The 23,409-nt window shown below is 40.7% G+C and overlaps 2 protein-coding genes across 3 annotated transcripts in view; both read left to right on the top strand.

Moving 5' to 3' along the window:
* The window catches only part of LOC148277828 (myosin-IIIb-like), an 84,824-nt gene that overhangs the window by 30,689 nt on the left and 30,726 nt on the right, over nt 1-23,409 (top strand). The gene's annotated exons all lie outside the window — the stretch shown is intronic.
* Nucleotides 15,789-22,244, top strand: LOC148277829 (uncharacterized). The gene is made up of 2 exons (XM_088232320.1): nt 15,789-16,257; nt 17,146-22,244. Exons 1-2 carry the CDS (start codon nt 15,789-15,791, stop codon nt 22,242-22,244), a joined length of 5,568 nt encoding a protein of 1,855 aa, XP_088088446.1.

Here is a 23,409-nt window from a genome sequence, read left to right as displayed (position 1 = left end):
ATAATCATAAAAACAAAATCAATTTATATACACCAATAGTATGTAGGTGAAATTATTAAATCTTATTAATCTCTCTCTTTATGGTCTTCGGTTGTTTTTATTTTTTTTTTTTGGTTCAAATTAAAAGTAATATTTATTTTTTTAGTTTTTTTATTTAACTTTTTGTACATAATGTTATTTGAACATTGGCGGGCTTATTGCCAAATAGCAATTTCTTCCAACCAACCAATAAAATAAAAGTTTTATTTTTATAATTCAAGTTACAGAACATATTCAATAGAAAAAAAAGATTAAAAAGCTAAAGATATATAAAAATAGAAATAAACGTATTTGTTTATAAACTATCTTAAATCAAAACTCAATGGGAAAAAGGAAAAAAGAGGAAAGAGGAAAAAGGAGAGGAGGAGAAATTAAGGAAGAGAAAGGAGATGTTTCTTCAGACGTGATTTAAACAGAGATAATGTAGTAACATCTTTGATGGTGGATGGGAGATGATTCCACAGTCGAGCCGCATGGGCACTATATGAGTTAGAGAAGAAAGAGGAATTGTGGATGGGTATTAAGAGAGTGCCTTGATAATTAGAACGAAGAGGTAAACCATGAACTGATAAGCGTTGAAATTTTTCCCGCAGGTATATAGGAGCGTTAGGACTGTAAAGTACATTGAACAGAAGTGAGAGGGAGTGATAGTCTCTCCGCTGTCTAATTTTGAGCCATTTCAGTTGCCTGCGATAATCAGAAATGTGGTCATATTTCCTAAGACCAAAAATGTACCTTATGCATGTATTCTGAAGTCGTTCAAGTTTATCAAGTTGCTCACAGCTTAAATCAGTCACGGAAACATCAGCGTAATCTAGAATGGGTAGTAGTAATGCTTGTACAAGGGTGCATTTAGTATTAATGGGTAAGAATTTATTCCCAAACGATTCTTCTTAATTTAGCTCCGTGTTATTTTATTCGACAAGTAATCAAATATTTTAACTTAACAGAACGTTCCCTTGTTAAAAATCGTTTAATACTATCTTATAATCACATTAAATAATGCCGAGACATGACATGCGTAAATATTTATAAGTATTGTATAATATGAATATGATATTCACGTGTTTAATGCATTCCTGCAGCTCAATAACATCATATGTATGTAGATGTATGTAAATACTAAACACAAACACAAGTAAACAAAGCGTAAAGCTATAAATGCCTCAACTTCGTATGTATTTAACCAATTATTATGATAAATTATGCTTTTTAAGATCATTTTTTGCGTTGAATTATAAATATTTGTTTTGTTGCTAGACTTGTGTGATTTCGTCTGAAATACTGTGCAAATTTTAATTTTTACTACACGGCATTAATATCTTAGTATTGTTTTCTTTTATCTATGATGATAATAATTTGTATCCACTTACGGGGTACCCAAGTGTATTTTATTTAGGCTTATATCTATGAGTTTATTATCAAGTGATTAATTTGAAATAAATATGTAAACATTAAATAAAGGTGCAGTTCGTACAGTATATACCCATTTACGTATGTAAACGTTACGTAGTTCTACGTAGTATTTTTTTACAAATTAAATTAAAAATAGTTTTCTTTAATTATTCATTTTACTTAACAATGTTTTGAGTACGTCAAAATGTTTGTAGACAGGCTGGATTTCACTCCCTATGGAAATCTAAGATCTTAATAACTCCCCGAGGAGTGAAATCCAGCCTGACAGACATTTGAGCATACTCAAAATATTGTTAATTGAATTGTCGGTCTCGTGGTGTAGGGGTCAGCGCGTTTGCCTACCAATCAAGAGGTCTCGCGTTTGATTGCCGATGTGGTTGACATGAAATATTTATTTCAAAAAGTATTTTTTACACTAAAACATTTCATAGTCCCCTGGACTGGCATCTGATGCGTTAGACTGATCATCTTACCTTCATGTAACAAAAATAATCAAGATACGCTGCGATTGGAGTACCAACGTAGTGTCCTATGCACCATTAGGTGGAGAAAGGGAATTATGATTGCAACGTCTTTTTAGGCGTTGCCTAGTAGGTACGAATAATATAACCCAGCCAGATGAATCTCACTCATATCAATAAAGGTTTAAGCTCTTTTTTTTTCACAAAAATTAACAGATGGAAGAGTTTTGGAAATGTGGTGTTTAAACATAAGCTAAATGGTGAATGTTACACAATATGTAAAGTGGCGTCTTAAATCAGCCAACGACAGGTCCTAAGACCTGTTAATGCCTAGACTTCCATGTTTCCATCTCAAAAATGCTTTTTCCTCTGTGTTGCAAAAAAATTCAATCAATTCTTTATGCATCCATGTTCCGGATTTCAAAAAAACATATGGTGTTCAAACACATGCAAATTGGTGAATCTTAAACCGTGTGTCAAGCGCTAAACCTGCCAATGACAGATCATAAGCCCTGTAAATACCTCGACTCCCATATTTCCATCTCAAAAATGTTATTGTAATGTAAATATGTCAAATTGGATTAACTCTCTATTTAGGGTGTACAATCCACTAGCCTACAAATATTTGGAGGTACTATAAATATTGTGAAAGTTGAAGTTTTAATAATTGAATGCTGTAACAGGTACACAGTTTGCGATTGGGTTATTTTTAAATTTAATTAAAAAATGAACAAAAACCCTTACTTATTATTGCTTGATCTTCTTCGCAGTCTCAACCCTGGGGATTGGTTTGCAGCAAAGTCCTGCATCTCGTCCTCCATTGGTCTCAATTCTCTACAGCACTTTTCAGCTCGACATATGAGGCCCAGTTCCTCGCAAACTTGCTCCAAATGGAGCCCCCTCTGTAATTTGTCTCCTTAGCCATTCCCTCTATTATGCTACTCTCATAGCGTATACTGTAGCCGAACCATTGGGCTCATTGGGACATTAGGTGGCTCCCTTCTTCGATTCTGCTGAGAAACCTTATTGCTTGATTTAAATAGTTGATGTAGTATACAGTATACCACACACAAATTATTTATAAACATATATGTTAGTCTGCCTTAGCACGGGTATTTTCTTACTAGGCACTTCATAATATTTAATACAAATAAATAAAATAAAATAAAAATATATTTATTGGAAATGTCTTTACTCCAATGGCAAAAGTTGACTCTGTTCTCGAGTAAAGCGTTGTACTTTGTCCCCGTCATATTCTAGAACTTTGAAGATTATACTTTTATTTCAGTAAGAATAAGCGATGGGTGCAATATTTCTATTTCTTCTTCATTCCCTTTCCACACCTTATGGTGCATAGGACTCTGCATTTGTATACCAATCAAGGAAAAATTATCAATCTTACGCTTCAGGTGTCCGTCCAGGGATTATGAAAAATATTACAGTTAAACCACTGTTGTAAATAAATATTTTACATCAACCAAGTCGGTACAGTATTTAGCCAGCAATATTGTTCTCAAGTACTCGCGTTATATTCATTGTTTTTAAAAATTAAGTACGTAAAACGTTTTAACTTGTTTTCATTTATTTAAATAACTGCTCATAAGTTAAATTTAAGGCAGCCATTTCATTTTGATTTGTTGCAAAAAACCTGTTGTAAGATATTACTTAATGATTGTTTTCATTTATTTTTTATTATTTCAAGAAATGCTTATGCACTAATGCACTATTTGATTATATAAACGATTCCTCTGGCGTAAGAATGAAGAGCGTGAAAATTGTGATATAATTCGATTATATTATTACAAAATCCTTGCAACAGAAATTGATTGAAAAGTATTACAGAGAATTTCACCCATGGCCAATCGATAAAGCGACTTATTACATTTTCGAAGCATTCCATCAAATTATTAGCGCTTACTGTTCGCAAAAAGTTATAATACCTCAAATTTTGGGTATGTAAAAAAATATTGACCAATATTTAAGAGCTTTATGTAAAAAATCACTAATAAACAGGCAGGTAGAAGGTACTTTGAGACGTTAGTAGTTTTTACTTACAAAAAGCTTAACATTTTCTAAAAGGTACTATTATTATTAAAAATGTACATATCTCTTTATTTCTGTTACAAATCATATAAACAAGTGTAATTACCTCATTCGTATTCACTCAATAGTATAAAGAATTTTAAAAAAGCTTTCGTTTTTTTTCTTTTGTTCTGGAAACATACAGTACAATTACTTACATATTTTAAAAGTATATAAAATTAGACTTAATTATAATGAACCAGTGAAGTTTCCATATTATATTTGGAGTACTGTATAATCGGTTGGGGTGGTGCGAGTGACACAGTTTTAAATAGTGTATTTGTTGCACAAAAATTCATCATTAAAATAATACTCAGAGTCCCGATACAGACATCTACTGAAGAAATATTCCATAAATCACAACTTATGACACCAAAACAATTATACGCTAAAACAATACTCACTTTTAGATTAAAAAACTACTCTTACTCAAATGAAAGACATAACCCCCACAATACATCACATACAAATAATATAATCACTAGATCCTCAACACATAAACAACTTAAACAAATACAAACTAATACCACTTTCGGACAAAGGGATTTTGAGTATTATTCTATTAAAATCTATAACCTACTTCCACTATCTATTAAAGCAATTAGTAATGAGAAAATGTTTAAAAAGGCTATAAAAAAATGGATAGTGGAGCTAGGTAGAAGTAAAATGGATTGTCTCATTCGCCCATACCAATGCTGAATCAATTGCTCCACAACTGTATAGCTTATGTTAGGTTTTTGTTGTTTTCATTGTGTGTTTTGTAATATAAATAATATAGATGTACATAAATACCTTGTTTTGAAAACTGTCTGTATATTTGTTAATTATGTTTGTTTTTTAAGTGAGTCTTCTTTGTTTATTCTCAAATGTAATTTAAAAAAAACTAAATTGTTAAGTGTCCTCGGCACGGGAAACCCCAGCAGTGAGGTCACATTATTTTTATTTTTAATCATAGTTTGTAAGCGAAAAATATGAATAAATAAATAAAAAAAAATATCACATGCTAAGGTTATAAATTAACTGTTTTTATTATTTAAAGTAAAATATTATTATAAGGGGAAAAAAACATAACTGAAAGTAATTTAAAGATTAAATTAAAACCAATAAAAATTTAAAATTTAATAAAAAAATTAAGTTAGCAGTTTTTACCAAAGATTTTTTAGTTTTGTAAGTATACTAAATAATGTTTAATTTGAAGAGGAAACGCGTTCCGACTCTTCTTCATACAAACGTTATCCCGTATTATCTCTCTGGATTATGGCACTGGAGCAGTGATTTTTTACACACTTTAGATATTTACCATTGGCGTGTCCCTATTGTTACGTTTTTTTTTTAAAACTAGTTTATTATGGAAACTAAAACCATTCAAACCCGTAATAAAGCACAGTTTTATCTGATGTCTTCGGGCGCACGGTATAGAAATAGAAATATTTTTGAAAAACGCAAAACGAACCGATCCAGAAAATTTTATTCTGATCCTCTGTCTAAAAAAATAACAAAATCTTTTCAGTTCTGAGGTGCGGAAAACGGGACAACGAAACGTCGATTTTGTTTAATCTAACAAAAGATCTGACATGCAGTTGTCTTTTTCGCACAGTATCGGGTGGGCATCATCTGCAATACAGTGACAGGAAAACAATGTTCCAACACCTATTTATCAAAATTCTCTGTCCTCACAATTTGTGTTAACCGAAACACAAAAATAATACTGTATACGTACATTTCTAATTTGGACTGAATACATTAATTGATATCAAACTCCTACTCGTACTCAAATATAGCAATAGCAAAGCGTTGCCGGATTCAGCTCGTATTAGCAATAGATCCGATAGTATACTGTCAGTTCCGGGATGCAGAACTAAGTTCGCACAGAGGCACTCCTTAAGCTAGGGTTTCCTAGGACAGCGGTGCCCGTATCTTAACGGCCGTAGTGAACGGTGATGCGGTGGGAAGCCGTCGTAACGTCGTCTAGAGAGTGGTTTCATAGGGAAATGGTGTTAAATGGTGTTGATAACACCGTTTTCCTAGGAAACCACACTCTAGTCATCGTTACGACGGCTGTCCACCGCATCACCGTTCACTACGGCCGTTAAAATACGGGCACCGCTGTCCTAGGAAACCCTAGCTTTACATGTTACTCCGAGATCCTTCAATCTTCTACCTAAGGAGTTACAAAACATCAAATCAGTGATCCAGTTTAAAGTAGGTTTGAGGTCTTAGATTAGAAGGAACAGATAAATACTTTTTTTTAAAAATAAAATGAAATAAAAAATAAAATGCATACTGCAAATAATCCTGTTTTGTAATATCAGCATATTATGTTAATCTTGTTTTTTTTTCATGGTAATGTCATACCATGTTTATATGGTATAAACTCATAAATCATTAAAAAAGGAATGACCCACGCTCAGACGCTAAAGTCTTTGTTGGCATTTTTTCCAAATTATGTTATATCTTAATTTTAAGATGTTTTTTTTTAAAGTTTATTTTTTGTAATTAAAATTCTATGAAAAAATAAATATGTATAGAAAAATAAACAAGTAAAAAAAAAAACAATAATAAAAAATAATTCTATTTCGGCTTATGCAGTTGCTATTTTTTTTTCAAGTTTTAGATTATACCTACCTATTATTGTATTTTAGAATATATGTCGTTCGATTAATTTACCAAAGTCACAATTATTAATAACTGAAAATACGGTGAAGTGTACTCGTATGGAAAAATAAAACATTGTTAGTCTTTTCTTGCCAAAAATGAGTATGAATATAAATTATTATAAATAAGAGAGAGCAGAGAGCATAATAAGTTTATATAATCTGTAAAATTAATAGTTCAAGCGATGTTTATTTGACTGTTGTTAATTTGTTTACCTAATTGAGGCGAGCTCATCAAAATAATTGTACCGAGTGAAATTAGTTGATGTAACAGTAATTTCAGGGTACTACTTTATAAGAAGAAAGAACTACGCAATCCCACGAATACTCAAAATTAATTACGGTTAGAAGCAAATCAAATAAAATCATTACAATCCATTAGCTACGATACAAATTACTTGCCTAGTGATTTCAGCACCGGTGTTGATGTGAGAGAATTTTTATAATTGTTCAATCGAATCGTTTATTAGCGGAGTAAAAAATGTTTGATATTAATCAAAGTGAAATCGGTTTAAGTTGCTGCTGTCACGTGATATTAGTGCCTTTTCATGACTCTTGACAACGCGATGAAGGAGTAATGTAACTGTGAGATAAGCAAAGCACATATGACACATCAAACAATTACCTGATTCCTAATACATACTCGTATTTTGCAAGGATGAACTAATCGATAATTAATTTTCCGTGTTCTGCCCACAAAAAATGTAATAATGTTATTATTTAACAATTTTGTCCAAATGTTTCTTGACAAGGCTGAACATGCGCGAAATTTAATGATTCCGTTATTTTGTGTAATGGATTATGTTTTATTATTTTATTTATTAAACGAAAACCACAGCCATTGCAACAAAAAAAAACATTTGCAAATAAACCAAAATTATGGGCCAATTATAGTTTTCTATACATTACTCAATACAACGTCAAAAAAAGAAGAAGAAAAAATACATTGAAATAGCCACTCCACATTATTCCACACGCAAAAAATAAATAAAATATTACTATAATAATAAAATGATAAAAAAAAATAAAGAAAAAGTTTTTTGTTTACTCGGACTTAAAATCCTGTCGCCGGCGGATCCATACGGAGTAATACGGAGCTATCAGTCCTCCCTTCTTTCTTCTTTCAAACAAGAGAAAATAATTACAATATTAAAGTGTACAAAAAAATAAAATATTGGGTTGATTAAATTTTAATTATTATTTTTAATTAGGGTTAAATTTGTTTAAAGTGAGGAAATATATGTCTATTTCAGCAAAAAACATGTTATAATTATTTACAATTCTGGGCAAAGATGCATTCTTATTATTATTCGTGCTTGAAATACCAACATGAAACAATTGTTGCAGCCGAGTTGTACGTTGAGGGATACGAATTTTAATTTTCTCAAGTAGTTGAGGGCAATCTAATGTTATTGCATATTTTGTAATGGAAAACGGTATCATTGATGATTCTTCTAGATTGTAAGGTATCGATTTTGTGATGTACCGTAGCTTCTTCATAGTTATTGAAATGTAAATATTGACAATAGTTTAGGTGATTCTAATTTTTTTTTTGAATTCTTTCAATTCTTGAAATAAATTTGGAATATCATTATGGAGACCAGACAGTAGAACAATATTCAAGAATACTGCGTACATGTGCAAAATATTGTGTTTTTAATGTCTGTGGATTGTTAAAAGGCTTGCAGACTCTTATTATAAAGCTCAATGTTTCGTGAGCTTTGCTTACTGTCTTCTCTATACGGTCTTCATATGTCATTTTTGTATCCAAATATACACCAGGGTCACGAATACAGTCTACTTCAGTAATTCTGCATGCATTTATAAGGTAAAAGGATGGTATTATTATCTTATTTCTGGTAAAGGTCACTTTGTAGCATTTGGAGACATTTAAATAAAGGAAATTATCGTTGCAGTATTTAACGACCCTATCTAGGTCTCTTTGAAGGTTGTTAATATCTTCTAAAGATTTAATTATGGTAAAAATTTTCATATCGTCGGCACACAGGGAAAAAAGGGCAAATATTATGAAAAATAAATGTTTGTTACTATATATCGCTAGCCCAAAGCAACAGTGAGATATCTTTGAAGAACAGACTCTGAGATAACCGGAATTTGAGAAGAACAAAAGGCCTGACTGAATGAAATTATTTAAAGTAATTAATGTAAGTAAATATTGGTATTTAACCAATAACCGACTTTTTATGTCTACCGGTTTCGAGACGTACCCGTCTCTTCTGTTTGACCACAAAGTTAATGCTTTGAACATAAATAAAATACTATGAATACTAGAATATGAATACTTTATTTTCATTAAATGTTATTAAGTATTTGTATATAACCACATACCGACTTTTCAATGTCTACCGATTTCGAGACGCACCCGTCTGTTCGTCAGGACACCAATTAAACCAACATGCTTTAAATATTAATAATACTATATTTTCACATAGGTTAATTATTTGAATTCAGTATTTTATTATTTCCAAACATTTATTTATATAATTTATAAACATATCTGCACGTGTATCTCAAAAACGGAAATTTCACTATTATCTCACTGTTGCTTTGTGCAAGCAATATATATTATTTATAATTTAATTTTTGAAATAGTATTTATTGTTTTTCCTTTATTGGATTGTTTTTTTTTATTTATTATTTTCGTGATATGGGTAACGGGTTCTTTCAAATGTATTTCCCTCAACGTCTATTTATTATTTTTTTATTTTATTTATTCATTGACGAATTTATACAGTCTATTCCAACAATGTTAAACACATTTTCTTATCATAAATACAGGTACAAATTAAATAAAATACAACTAAATAAAATTAAAGCCAGGACAAAAAAAATACTACCTCAAGACAAAATCTGGTCTATCATATTGATATTTTAAATCTATAAAGACTCACTTTAAAAAAGTCCAGATCTTGTCTCAAGTTTACAATGCGACACAATCGGGAAATTGGTGCATGCAAGCCATAGTTTGTGCTGTGTTGATCAAGGAATAGCACATTATAATTTCGCAACCGGCGGATCGGAACATTGAATGCCACTTATTCCAGTAACGATGATACATCAATAAAGCCATTCAGTAAATCATAAATATGAAGTCAATGTTATTTCTACGTTTTTGTAGACTTGAGATTTTTAACATTGACTGCATTTCTCCGTAAGTGTAGTCTCCCCTCTCGAGGCCAATCATCCATGCTAATTTTCTTAGCAGACGATGTTCCACCGATTGTTATTTTATTTAAATTAACTCTTATTCACTTGTTTGGTGAGAGTAAGGCCGAGTTTGTCATTATTTTAATAATAAATTAGTTACAGTGTATAAAAAAATAAAATCTACCAAATTGGTCGCCATCAGCCATCAATTATTTACTTTTTTGAAGAAACCTTCACCAGCGCTTAGAAACTTTTTTCTTATACCGTGCTCTGTATTCAGGGCATACATTGATATATTCTTTTTGATTAAGTACTTTATAAAATAAATAAAATGATCAACTTATTGCCAAATGGCAATTTCAATAAAATTAGATGAATCTCACCCGCACAAATAAAGGTTTCAGCTCTTTAACTTCACAAACATCAACAGATGAAAGAATTGAAGGAATATAGGTGTTCAAATATGGGCAGAATGGTGAATGTTACCCAGTGTGTAAAGTGGCCACTTAAACCAGCCATTGACAGGTCATAAGCCCTGTAGATGCCTAGACTTCTATATTACCTTTTCTTAAATGTTCTTCATCTCTGTTGTAATATGTTAGAATAATATAATATAATAATTTCGGTGTCTCAAGATCACACGTACAATTGAGGTTGGTTGGGGACTGTTGACCACAAGTTTGAAATTAAATTTCCTAGCCAGTGATAACAACTTATAATTTGCTCTATTTGAACACCTAATATTACAGTTCAATATAATATAATAACGTGACTGAAACAAAATTAATAAATAATATTGCAACTATACGTATCTTGTACACGACCTAGTGACGGTTTTCACTACTATTTTTGCACCACCACAAAATATTTTCGTTTGGCAATATAGAAACTAGGACCATTGAATAAATATGAGGATGAGAGAGCATTCGCCCCCTACCTGACAGCCAGTTACTTTAGTGACTTGGGCATGGGGGAGGAGATTTAACAATGTGAGAGCACTCGCCCCCTACCTAATAACTAGCTTCTTTAGGGTCTTGGGCATGGATAAGGAGATGTAACCACTTAAGACTGCTTGCCCCCTACCTTTATGTAGGGACTTGGGCATAGAGGAGGAGATTTAGCAATGTGAGAACACTCGCCCTCCACTCAGCAGCCAGGCTCTTTAAGAGGAGCGGTTGTTAATAATTTTGATAATTAGGCATTTGAACATTATTTTTCTGTTATTCTCGCAAATGTTTCCCTGGTGCTGTGCGAAAAAGACCAACTGCATGTCGGACTGATTATGTCTAACTAAAATCGACTAAATCTACGTTTCGTTGTCCCGTTTTAACTGAACCCCAAAACTGAACGGATTTGGTTGATTTTTTAAAAGAAAGAGTATCAGAATGATATTTTCTGTGTCGGAACCTTCGGCGGTTTTCAAAAATAGATATCGATTAACTCTTTTTTTTATGTTCAAACTACATACTTAGATATATTGTAAATGCACCTGAATCCTATGTCAAAATTAGTCACAAAAAGAGAAGAAAACTGACGCTTACAATTGCTGCAAAAACCAAGGAATAAGTCACATTTTGAATAATCAGAAATAAAAACACAGTATTTCAATTGTTTTTAAGCATAAAACACTTAAAAATACTTTATAGTTTTATTCCACTTTTATTTATAATTATTTTTTTATTTTTTTTACCAGTGACCGGGTATCGTCGTGACCGACATCGTCAGACTGGAAAACTATTAAGTATTTTTATTATTATAATTAAAATGCAGTTCCACCAAGAAATGTCAGTAGAAAAACTCAATATATTAAAACTCTTAATATCATAAATCTACACTGAGTTTTTGCTTATGAATCTCTAAACACTATTTATGGTTATTGATTAAAATAACTTTAAAAAATATAAACTCGTTTTTCATTCTAAAATAAAAAAAATATGACTTTTTGCTTTACTTATTTATTAATTTATGCTTAATCAAGTTAGTTCATAACATGTTAATAACCACAGATATATTACTCTATTCAGTGTTAATAACTAATTTAAACTTTTAATAACATTACAATTTTCTATCAAAATTTCTCAAAACTCATTTTTTCAAATTAATTAAAAATATTTCAAAAATTTTTATTTCTTTAGGTTACTCATTGTATCTTCAATCCCTTGTGCAATAAGTTTTTAAACTCTGTTTTTCTCCACATATATATAAAGTGTTTCAAATTTGTATGTAGACCAATACCTCGGATTCAATTCATTTTATGATTTTTGCCGAAAAGCTGCCTTTATGTTTATGAGAGCAGAATACATTTCCCTTATTAAAAAAATGCATTAATAAATATGTAATAAAACAGGCATTTTAATTTATTTTCTTCTTAAAAAAATGTACGGATACACTGACTTACCGCGTTGGTAAAAACGGCGCAGTTAACGGATTTTAGTTTAATAGTTCAATTTATAGTTTTAATAATAAAACTATTTAGTTCTATTACGTATTAGAAATTTAGTTATAAGTAATGAAGCGGTTCGCTTATTATAATACGCTGAATTTAATTTACGCGATCTTTTCATCATTTGATCGTGAAAAGCGATAGTTTTTTATTGGTTTAACTTTGATTAAGCTATCGGGGTCGCCTTTCTAAAGTATTAAAAGCCAATATTAATCAAGCTTTTGATGCAGAAAGTCACGAAAAACGATTAATTTCGTATCTTAACGATTCGTTTTTAATAAACTTACGCAGTGCTTATAAAACAGTTTAATAAAAGTTAACATTTATTGATTACGTTATATGGTTGAATTAACAATGCATTGCGCACAAGGAAAACGCGTGCCAAAGAATAAATTTGCAATTTTTGTTTAAATTGATTAATTTTTAACACAGTTTTAAAATTGATTTTATACGTAAAAGTACAATAACCATTTGATTAACAGGTGTACTGTTGATTATGAATATTTTAACAGAAAAGTATACACGATTTATTTAAAATTTGGGTAGCTTTAATAACAGAGTGACCATGGTGTCAATGCTAATTATATTTCCACCCATTAATATATTTTTTACTTCCTGCTTGTATTTAGAGTGAACTACATTTTTAACAATATTTTTATTATATCCAAATGTTTGTACACAAGTAGGTACCTAGTGGATTGCACACGCTCTAGAGAGTAAATCCAATTAGACATATCGTCGACAATACTGCAATTCCGCGTAACTATCAATATATTTTTTTGGGAAGAGAACCTACAAGGGTTCTGTTAATATATTACTTATGACTATAATCATCCAAAAGTTCTGCCGAAGTATCAGAAAAATTATAATATTCCGCGACAACGCCCGTCCTCACACAACCTTACGCCACCAAGACGCTCTTGGACTCACTTGGTTGGGATGTTTTGAACCACCTCCTTAGAGCCTTTAGATTATCATGTTTTTACCTCCTTGAAGCACACAAGGGAGGATTATAATTTTCAACCGACGAGCAGGTGCAAAAATAGGTTCTGAGGTGGGGGAAGGAGCTGGCAGGAGAGTTTTCAAGGAGGGTATAAAGAAGTTTGTGCCACGTCTCACCTCATGCATTGAACAGGATGGCGATTATCTGGCAAAAATTGTCAAAAAGTGTATCAACAATATCCATAAAACTTTTTCTAAAAAAATATAAAAATTTGGTACACTTACTTTTCGAACATGCCTCGTGGTTTCCCGCTTTGCCGACATACAGTTAGTTCTGCTTTTTATTAAATCGATCGTTTTTTGGTTCATTTTACATTACCCGCCTACCATAAATATACGAGAAGCGTAAAATCACAATACTGTTTCCAAATTGTGATAGGCGGTTAGCCATTTTCCTTTTTCAAAAGCGCGAATTCGGTTCATTTTTAAAAAACCTCAGAATAACACCGTCGATGTTGTAATAAACCTTAGATATATATACTCTAATACCCGTATGCAGAGACAAACCTTAAGGTGAGGAGAGTACATTCTATTGTCTTCACCTTTGGATTATTCTTTGCATTTGAAATTAGAATGTACTTTCCTCACCTTAAGTTTTGTCTCTGCATACGGGTATAAGTAATAAACGTATCAAAATAGTGGTAGAATTTCCCGCTTAAATAGTCTAATGTATTTACCGAGAAAAACATCCACTTAATTTATTATTTGTCTAAATAAATATAATGAAATACCTAAGCATTTTGTTTGTTTGTAAGTGAAAAAACGTATTCTTATTCAAAGCATTAACTTTGTGGTCAAACATTTTAATAAATGTTATTAAATATTTCTATATAACCACTTACGACTTTTCTATGTCTACCAGTTTTGAGACGTACCTGTCTCTTCGTCAGGACACCAATTAAACCAACATGCAAAACAACATGCAAAACCCAGTATACACCTTCACCATAGTTGTTGCACAAAAATATAAAACCAACACGACATGCATTTTAATAAGCACATGCACTGATTATGACAAACATGTCAATAATAGTAAAAAAAAAAACTCATCAGCTCCGATGAATATCGATTTTAACATAGGTATTCTTCACAGTAAAATAGACTAGTGTGTTTGCAGACCCGTGATTTTTATTTAGATCACCGCACTACAGTAAAATAAATAGCTACACAAAAGCAATGTTTTATAAGCTCAAAATAATTATTTGAAATAGCTTCTGAAAAGGCAGTAGATTTTTTCTCCGTGGTTATTTTTATATTTTTTTTGTTTGTTTATTGTTTGCGAAAAACTAAGGCTTTATTTGCCTTATATTGCCCAATGATGAAGCCAGCCCAGCGGCAGCTCTTTGATAAAAAAAATATATGTAAATATTTCAAGAAAGTTTCTCGATAATATATTTTTAAGTTGGTTGTTCTTGGATAAAAAGATACTGTTGTAGTAAACTTTAAAATATACGTTTTTGTCGCCGAAGACTAAAGATACTACCATCAAATGAAGATATATCTCAAGATAACGAGAGCGTAAATATACCATTTAAAATTATAACTTTATTCAAGAAAATTATAGAGCTACGGTGTTGAGTATGCCATTAAATCTGGAATGGATTTGCATCAGTAACTTCGACAGATGAGTGTTGGCAAGAAGCGAAGTATTGAAGTTTGCTACTTGCAATATTGAATGATCATTATTTTATACATTATGATATCTATAAATAATAGGCATTACCCTCGTGAAAGGTTTACCTTGTTGTTCCGGACGCGTAAAATCGAATAAATTAAAATAATACATTAATTAGAAAGGATCCCCGGTAAATGTATAGAACTGATGGCTGGGCTCTCAATAAAGATAAAATGGTCACTTTCGAGCCTGGCCTCAGTATTACCGGGGAAAAATAGCTAGGTTAAAATGAATAAAATGTACAAAAATATATTATGTAAATGTCATGTTGCGCGCGTCGCGGCTGCCGACGAAATGGCCCGTACGGGCATTGAGCGCCCGTATTTACGCCACCTGCGGCCGGCGGCATGTAGCGAGTGGCGGGGAAAGATTACCCCCACCACTCCGAGGCAGCCGGCGCGGGTGGGATGGCCGACTCACGGAGCCCGACGCGCACCGCTTTATAAGGCGGTCAATTGGAGATATTAAATCAGTTGAGTTCCTAACTCTGAACAGTTCACACGTGTTTTATTCCGTTCTCCGTCCTGTTCGCCTTCCTGCACTTCGCTCTTCGCTCCGCTCTGCCTGCTGACTGCCTTCGCCTCTCTGCACCACTTGGACCGGGTGGAAAGTCCTTTTCAGGGCTATTGAGGTTGACTTGCGGTCGGCGCAGCTGTGCTCCTACCTTCCGACTTTGTCTTTGGCTCTGTCTGGGAGGGCGGCTTCCCACTTACGCCGGGAAGCTTGACTGCGGCAGACGCGGGTGACGAACCGGCGAAACTTTCATCGTGGTAACGCGTACGTTACATTTGGTCCTTCGGAGCTAAGGATCGTCGCCAGTGGTCTCCAGTCTACAACACACCTACAGCATGCCGGTCAACAGATCGCCTGTGTCGACGCGTTCGGGAACGCGTCGAGACGCCGGCACGGAGCACGAAGAGGAGCTTCAGGAGCCCCAACCGGGGTCTGTACGAGCACATCAGGAGGAGCCCCAGCCAGGGCCTTCACACGACTGCCAGGAGGAGCCTCATCAAGGACTTCTGGAGGAACAAAAGGACTCGGACGAGGGATCCGCACCCTCGGAGCGGTCCATCTCATCGGCGACATTTCGCCGACAGATGGAGGAACGCGAGGCGCATCACGAGAGGCAGGTGAGCAGCCTCAACGAGATCATCGCCGCGCTGAAGGCCGCCAACGCGAGAGAGGACGCCAGACGAGACATGGCAACCCCCCTCACGCCCACCATCGAGAGGGACCTCACATCGCACGGGACGTCGGAACCGGCTCACAAGCCGCTGCCGCTGACGTCAGACGCGTCTAGGACCGACGCAGCCCTCAGTACGAGGGAGGCTGCCGCCGCACGCCACGCCGCACGCTACGCCGCTGATCCGGAGGATACCGGAGCGGCGTACATCCAGCAGCCGAGCCACTACGACAGCAGCCGGGCGAGAGACGGGGCCGCTTGGAAGCGCCCTGTCACCGACGCGGAAGCAGCCTTCAGCACAAGGGAGGCCGCCGCCGCACGCCACACCACACGCTACGCCGCTGATCCGGAGGACACCGGAGCGGCGTACATCCATCCACCGAGCCACTACGACAGCGGCCGGGTGAGAGACGGGGCCGCATGGAAGCGCCCTGTCGCCGACACGGAAGCAGCCTTCAGAGCAAGGGAGGCCGCCACCGCACGCTACGCCGCTGATCCGGAGGACACCGGAGCGGCGTACACACTTCCGCCGAGCCACTACGACAGCGGCCGGGTGAGAGACGGGGTGCCACGGAGGCACCCGGTCGCAGAGGCGGACTCCAGGACGAAGGAGGCCGCCAACACACGCTACGCCGCTGATCCGGAGGACACCGGAGCGGCGTACACATTTCCGCCGAGCCACTACGACAGCGGCCGGGTGAGAGACGGGGTGCCACGGAGGCACCCGGTCGCAGAGACGGACTCCAGGATGAAGGAGCCCGCCAACACACGCTACGCCGCTGATCCGGAGGACACCGGAGCGGCGTACACACTTCCGCCGAGCCACTACGACAGCGGCCGGGTGAGAGACGGGGTGCCACGGAGGCACCCGGTCGCAGAGGCGGACTCCAGGACGAAGGAGGCCGCCAACACACGCTACGCCGCTGATCCGGAGGACACCGGAGCGGCGTACACATTTCCGCCGAGCCACTACGACAGCGGCCGGGTGAGAGACGGGGTGCCACGGAGGCACCCGGTCGCAGAGACGGACTCCAGGATGAAGGAGCCCGCCAACACACGCTACGCCGCTGAGCCGGCCTACGCCGCTGAGCCGGCCTACGCCGCTGAGCCGGCCTACGCCGGAGCGACAAACGCACATTTACAAGGCCGCTACAATGAGCGGCATCGGGACAATGAGGCGCCACCCGCACACAGCCGAAGGGAGGACGCCGACGTACGCTACGCCGCCGGGCCAGGCGAGCCCGTAGCGGCACGTACTATACCACTGGGGGGCTACGAGTTTCGTGACCCGGTGAGCGCGTGGGTACAAGAGGGGCTACCCACGGAATACATGCCGCCGGGTGCCACCGGCGAGCCTGTGACGAAATACAGACAGCCGCCGGAGTGGCACACGTTCATGGCGAGGCAAACCGGCGCTAGGGATCTACCGCAATTCTCCGGCGACCCGCTAGAATGGCGAATATTTAAGGCGCAATTTGATCAATCGACACAGATGTGCTCCCTTACAAACGCGGAGAACATTCTCCGTCTGCAACGAGCCCTCACAGGACGGGCCAAGGCCACAGTGTCGTCTTTGCTGGTAGATCCCCGAAATGTGCCGGACATTGTGAAGATGTTAGAGGCCGCCTTTGGACACCCGGAGATCGTCGTGGACAGAGTACTGGAGCGGATAAGAAAACTCCCTAAACTGGCCGACAACGCATCCCTGGAGGCCCTGACGGACTACGCGGTCGCGATAAGAAACGTCGTATCGACCGTAGAGGGCCTCGATGGAAGCCACCTCTCCTCCCCGAAGCTTCTGTCCGAGATGACTCAGAAGCTGCCACGAGTCGAGAGGATGATGTGGATTATGTCACGAGCGGATACCGTGAGAAAAGCTACCCCCAGGGATCTGGCACTGTGGCTAGCGAGACTGACCGGTGCAATACCGAATGCGGGTTGCATCGGGATCAGCACGGAACCCGCCCGAGTGGAGAAAAGGCGTACCCAAGAAAGGCACGTGTTTCTCACTCAGGACAAAAAATGCCTGTTCTGCGACATGAGTGGACACGCATTCGGACAATGCCGGAAGTTTCTCCGGAAAACGGTAGAGGAGAGGTGGACAATTGTGCGTGCCAAGTTCGTGTGCTACGGATGCCTAGAACCGGGACACAAAACGACCACCTGTGAAGCGGCGAAGTGCGACGAGTGCCACGGGCGGCATCATCGGTCGCTACACCGCGAGAGAGGGGACAGTACGCCGAACGAGCAAGTCTTATTGACAAGGCGAACGGAAGTCCCAGTGACCTTCAAGGTAGTGCCAGTAACCTTGAAGGGCCCGCGTGGGTCAATGGAGATCCACGCACTACTAGACGAGGGTTCATCGGTAACTCTCCTCGAGGAGGATGTCGCCCGTGCAGTGGGCGCCACCGGGGCCTGCGAGGAGTTGAGACTCATCGGTGCCAGTGGGAACACGGACACGCTACAATCACAGCGTGTATCCGTAATCCTCGTTAAAGGAAACAAAGAATTTGGTGTCCAGGCACAGACGGTGCGGGTCATGGATCTGCCGCACCGCAACCGAAAGAGCACCAAGACACACGGGCCAGGCATCAAGCCGAAGATGTTAATCGGTCTTGATTACGCCACCCTAATGGTATCTACAGGCCCGCCAGTCCTACAAGAGGACGGGCGGCTAACCATCGAGACGGCCCTAGGAGCCGTCACCTACGGCGGGGCTGTGCACCCCGCCTTTGAATTACCCCCAGACGGCCAGGGTGAAAGGGACTTAGCGGAACTGGTAAAGAAGAGCTTCGCCGTTGACTCGCTAGGTGTAACCACCCTGGAACGTTGCCGCGCCGCAGATGTGCGAGCGGCGGAGCTCATGAGCAGCTCAACCACACAACTACCATCCGGACGATGGGAGACCGGTTTACTGTGGGCGAAAGACGGAGATTCTTTGCCCTGCAACCGGCAAGCAGCCATGAAGCGGCTGCACTCCCTGGAAAATAAACTACGGAAGGATCCGATACTGGCGATCGCATATCGCGCCAAGATGGCGGACTACATTGAAAAGGGATACGCCGTCAAACTAAGCCGCGAGGAGGTAGACGCCCACCATTCGCGCAAATGGTACCTGCCCCACTTCGCGGTGACAAACCCCAACAAGCCTGGCAAGATAAGGGTCGTGTTCGACGCCGCCGCCCAGTTCCAGAGGACGGCGTTGAACGACCATCTACTGACGGGACCTGACCTGCTTTCATCCCTCCTCGGAAACGTGATCCGCTTCAGAGAGGGACGAGTAGCCATCGCGGCCGACATACGGGAGATGTTCCTGCGGATAAGAATCCGGGAAGCCGACCAGCAATCGCAGCGGTTCCTATGGCGGACGCAGGACGGGCAGGAGCCCGACACGTTTGTCTTCGCGTCCATGATGTTTGGAGCGAAGTGCTCACCCAGCAGCGCGCAATTCGTGCGAAACACAGTCGCACGAGCACACGCGAAAGAATTTCCCGCCGCAGCAGAGGCGATCGAGCACAATATGTACATGGATGACTACCTAGACGCCACAGACAGCGAAGAAACAGCTGCAAGCCTGGTACGAGATGTTACCCTCGTACTCGGCAATGGCGGGTTCCGGCTCACCGGGTGGGCTTCAAACAAACCAGATGTCCTGGAAGAAGTAAAGGCCGACGACCGGGCCAATACAGCAGTCACCATAGGGGAAGAAGTAATGACGGAGCGGGTCCTCGGGATCGTATGGGATCCCAAGAGCGACCTATTTATATTTCGGCACGGAGCCGAAAGTGCAGCCATCCCGGAGCGACCCACCAAGCGCGGCATGTTGAGCGCCGCCATGAGTATCTTCGACCCAGTAGGCTTCATTGCGTGCCTCACGATACGGGCGAAGATATTGCTGCAAGCCATCTGGAGGACAAACACAGGTTGGGACCAACCGCTGCAACCGGACCACGCCGAAAAGTGGTTGGAATGGCGCGACCTGCTGGCAGCGAACGGCTGTACAATACCGAGATGCTCGCTGCAAGGGCAGAAAGAACCCGTGACACTGCACGTGTTCTGCGACGCGTCAGAGCAGGCATGCTGCACAGTGGCATACTTTGTGGGGGCCGACACCACAAGTTTCGCAATGGCGAAGTGCAAGGTGGCCCCCCTAAAGCCTCTGTCAGTGCCTAGACTAGAACTCCAGGCAGCGCTACTAGCGGCAAGGATGGCCGCCACCATAAAAAAAGAGAGTCGAGCTCTCATCACCCAAACCGTGTTCTGGACGGACTCGAGCACGGTCCTGTGTTGGCTGCGAACCGACCCACTGCGGTACAGCACGTTCGTCGCAAACAGGCTGGGCGAGATTGACGAGCTCACAGACGTACGGGACTGGAAATGGGTCCCCACCAAGGACAACCCAGCCGACATAGGGACCCGCGACAAGGGCCCACCCGACCTTGCGAGGTCGGGACTATGGTTCGGAGGCCCCGGCTTCCTGAGAAAAGGGGAAGCCGACTGGCCGAAAGAGAAGAAGTTACTACAACAACCGGACGAGAAGACGCTGGAGCGGAAACAACCCCGCCACTTCGTGGGCCACATCAGACGGACGGAGGCCCTACCCCAGGTGCAGCGCTTCTCGTCGTGGACCCGACTCGTCAGGGCGACGGCATGGGTGCTGCGATTCATCGCACGATGCCGCCGCCACGAGTCCCTACCGTCCCCAGGGGGGACCTTTGAACTTCACGCCTCAGAAACACGGGCCGCAGAAATCATGCTGCTGAAGCGGTCCCAGGAGACGGCTTTCGGAGAAGAGCTGGAGCTCCTGAGACGAAAGGCGCCTATCCCGCCGCACAGCCGCCTCCATGCAGCGGCACCCTTCTTAGACAAAGAGGGAGTCATCCGGATGGGAACGCGCATCCAAGCGGCACAGAGCTTCGCAGAGGACTGCAGCGCGCCGCCTATCATGGACGGGACCTGCCCATACACCCGGCTGCTGATCACGCACAGCCACCGGAAGGGTGGCCACCCGGGAGTCGAGAGGACGATCGCCGACCTGAGAGCCAGCTACCTCATCCTGCGACTCCGCGGGGCTGTGAGGAAGATAACACGATGGTGCCCGCTGTGTAAAATGCTGCGCAGCCGGCCCCAACCCCCGCTGATGGGGCAACTGCCTGAGGCCCGACTGGCCTTCAGGACGCCGCCGTTCACGCACTGCGGGCTTGACTTCTTCGGGCCGATGATGATCACCAACGGCCGAAGAAAAGAAAAGCGCTATGGGGCACTGTTCACCTGCCTCACCACACGCGCGATCCACCTGGAGCTAGCGTCGTCCCTCGAAAGCGACTCCGCCATAATGGCCATAAGAAGGATGGCCGCCCGCAGAGGCTGCCCACACGCGTTATACTCGGACAACGCTACCAACTTCAGGGGAGCGGACAAAGAGCTGAAACAGGCCGTAGACGAGCTCCTGGCGGACCCCAGAATGCTCGCCGAACTTACAGTTCGCAAAATTGAGTGGAAATTCATTCCGCCCTCATCACCTCATATGGGGGGAGCGTGGGAAAGACTCGTGAGATCTGTAAAACGAGCCCTCCACGCAACCCTCAACGAGCAGGCTCCAAGAGAGGAGACCCTCAAAACCATATTGGCTGAAGCAGAGTACACCGTGAACAATCACCCGCTCACGCATGTGTCAACCAAGCCCAACGACGAAGCACCGCTGACCCCGAACCACTTCTTGCTCGGGTCAGCCAATACACAGCCAACTCTGGCATATTATAACAAAAAGGAAGAAGGGGCCTGCCTTCATAAGCAATGGAGGATCGCCCAGAAAATGGCCGACATGTTTTGGCGCCGATGGCTGAAGGAGTACCTTCCCACCTTGGCGCACAGGAAGAAATGGCGCGAGCCCGCGCCTCCAATACAGGTCGGGGACCTCGCGCTCATCATGGACCCAAATCTGCCGCGGAATTCTTGGCCTCGCGGCAGAGTCACCCGTGCAGAACCAGCAGCTGACGGACAAGTACGAGTCGTCGAGGTGCGGACCACCAACGGCACCTACACCAGACCAGCGGTGAAGATCGCCGTACTAATGAAGGAAGAGGAACAACGCGCCCAGCAGGAAAATAGTACAGACTAGCTGCACGGGGGGAGTGTTCCGGACGCGTAAAATCGAATAAATTAAAATAATACATTAATTAGAAAGGATCCCCGGTAAATGTATAGAACTGATGGCTGGGCTCTCAATAAAGATAAAATGGTCACTTTCGAGCCTGGCCTCAGTATTACCGGGGAAAAATAGCTAGGTTAAAATGAATAAAATGTACAAAAATATATTATGTAAATGTCATGTTGCGCGCGTCGCGGCTGCCGACGAAATGGCCCGTACGGGCATTGAGCGCCCGTATTTACGCCACCTGCGGCCGGCGGCATGTAGCGAGTGGCGGGGAAAGATTACCCCCACCACTCCGAGGCAGCCGGCGCGGGTGGGATGGCCGACTCACGGAGCCCGACGCGCACCGCTTTATAAGGCGGTCAATTGGAGATATTAAATCAGTTGAGTTCCTAACTCTGAACAGTTCACACGTGTTTTATTCCGTTCTCCGTCCTGTTCGCCTTCCTGCACTTCGCTCTTCGCTCCGCTCTGCCTGCTGACTGCCTTCGCCTCTCTGCACCACTTGGACCGGGTGGAAAGTCCTTTTCAGGGCTATTGAGGTTGACTTGCGGTCGGCGCAGCTGTGCTCCTACCTTCCGACTTTGTCTTTGGCTCTGTCTGGGAGGGCGGCTTCCCACTTACGCCGGGAAGCTTGACTGCGGCAGACGCGGGTGACGAACCGGCGAAACTTTCATCGTGGTAACGCGTACGTTACACTTGTTTTAATAAAATTATTAACTGATTTACGGATTGACATTTTTATTTTGTCGATTCAGATAACGGCACAAAAATGTTTTTATTATTTTATGCTTAAAATAATTAAGAAAACACTATTTTACTATTTAACATGCGTTTGTTGGATATCTAATTATTTTATTTTATTTGGGAAATCAACAGTTCTACATACATATTTATAGTAAACAAACAGATATAGTGTATAAACTCAAAACTAATAACAGATTTCCACAAAGTATACAAAGTTAGTAAAGAAAATATATTACATATAAAATAAACACATATAAGTTTATACGTCATATAAAAATGTTATTTTCATGTACTTGTAAATATTTTTCAATAATCAAAGAATTTTTTTAAAGAACATTAAGTTACTGTAAATTACATCTTGTAATACTTACCAGTTTGAGGTCCT

Source organism: Micrasema longulum, unplaced genomic scaffold (genome assembly GCF_059751315.1).
Source record: "Micrasema longulum isolate JH-2025_06_02 unplaced genomic scaffold, ASM5975131v1 h1tg000971l, whole genome shotgun sequence".
In the NCBI taxonomy this organism is placed as follows: Eukaryota; Metazoa; Arthropoda; class Insecta; order Trichoptera; family Brachycentridae; genus Micrasema; species Micrasema longulum.
This window is presented reverse-complemented; position numbering and strand designations above follow the sequence as displayed.

Excerpts from the sequence above, each read along its gene's own strand:
- LOC148277829 (XM_088232320.1), top strand. The coding sequence starts at position 15,789 with ATGCCGGTCAACAGATCGCCTGTGTCGACGCGTTCGGGAACGCGTCGA. Across the intron at positions 16,258-17,145 it reads TAGGACCGACGCAGCCCTCA|AGACGGACTCCAGGATGAAG; the intron begins GTACGAGGGAGG and ends ACCCGGTCGCAG.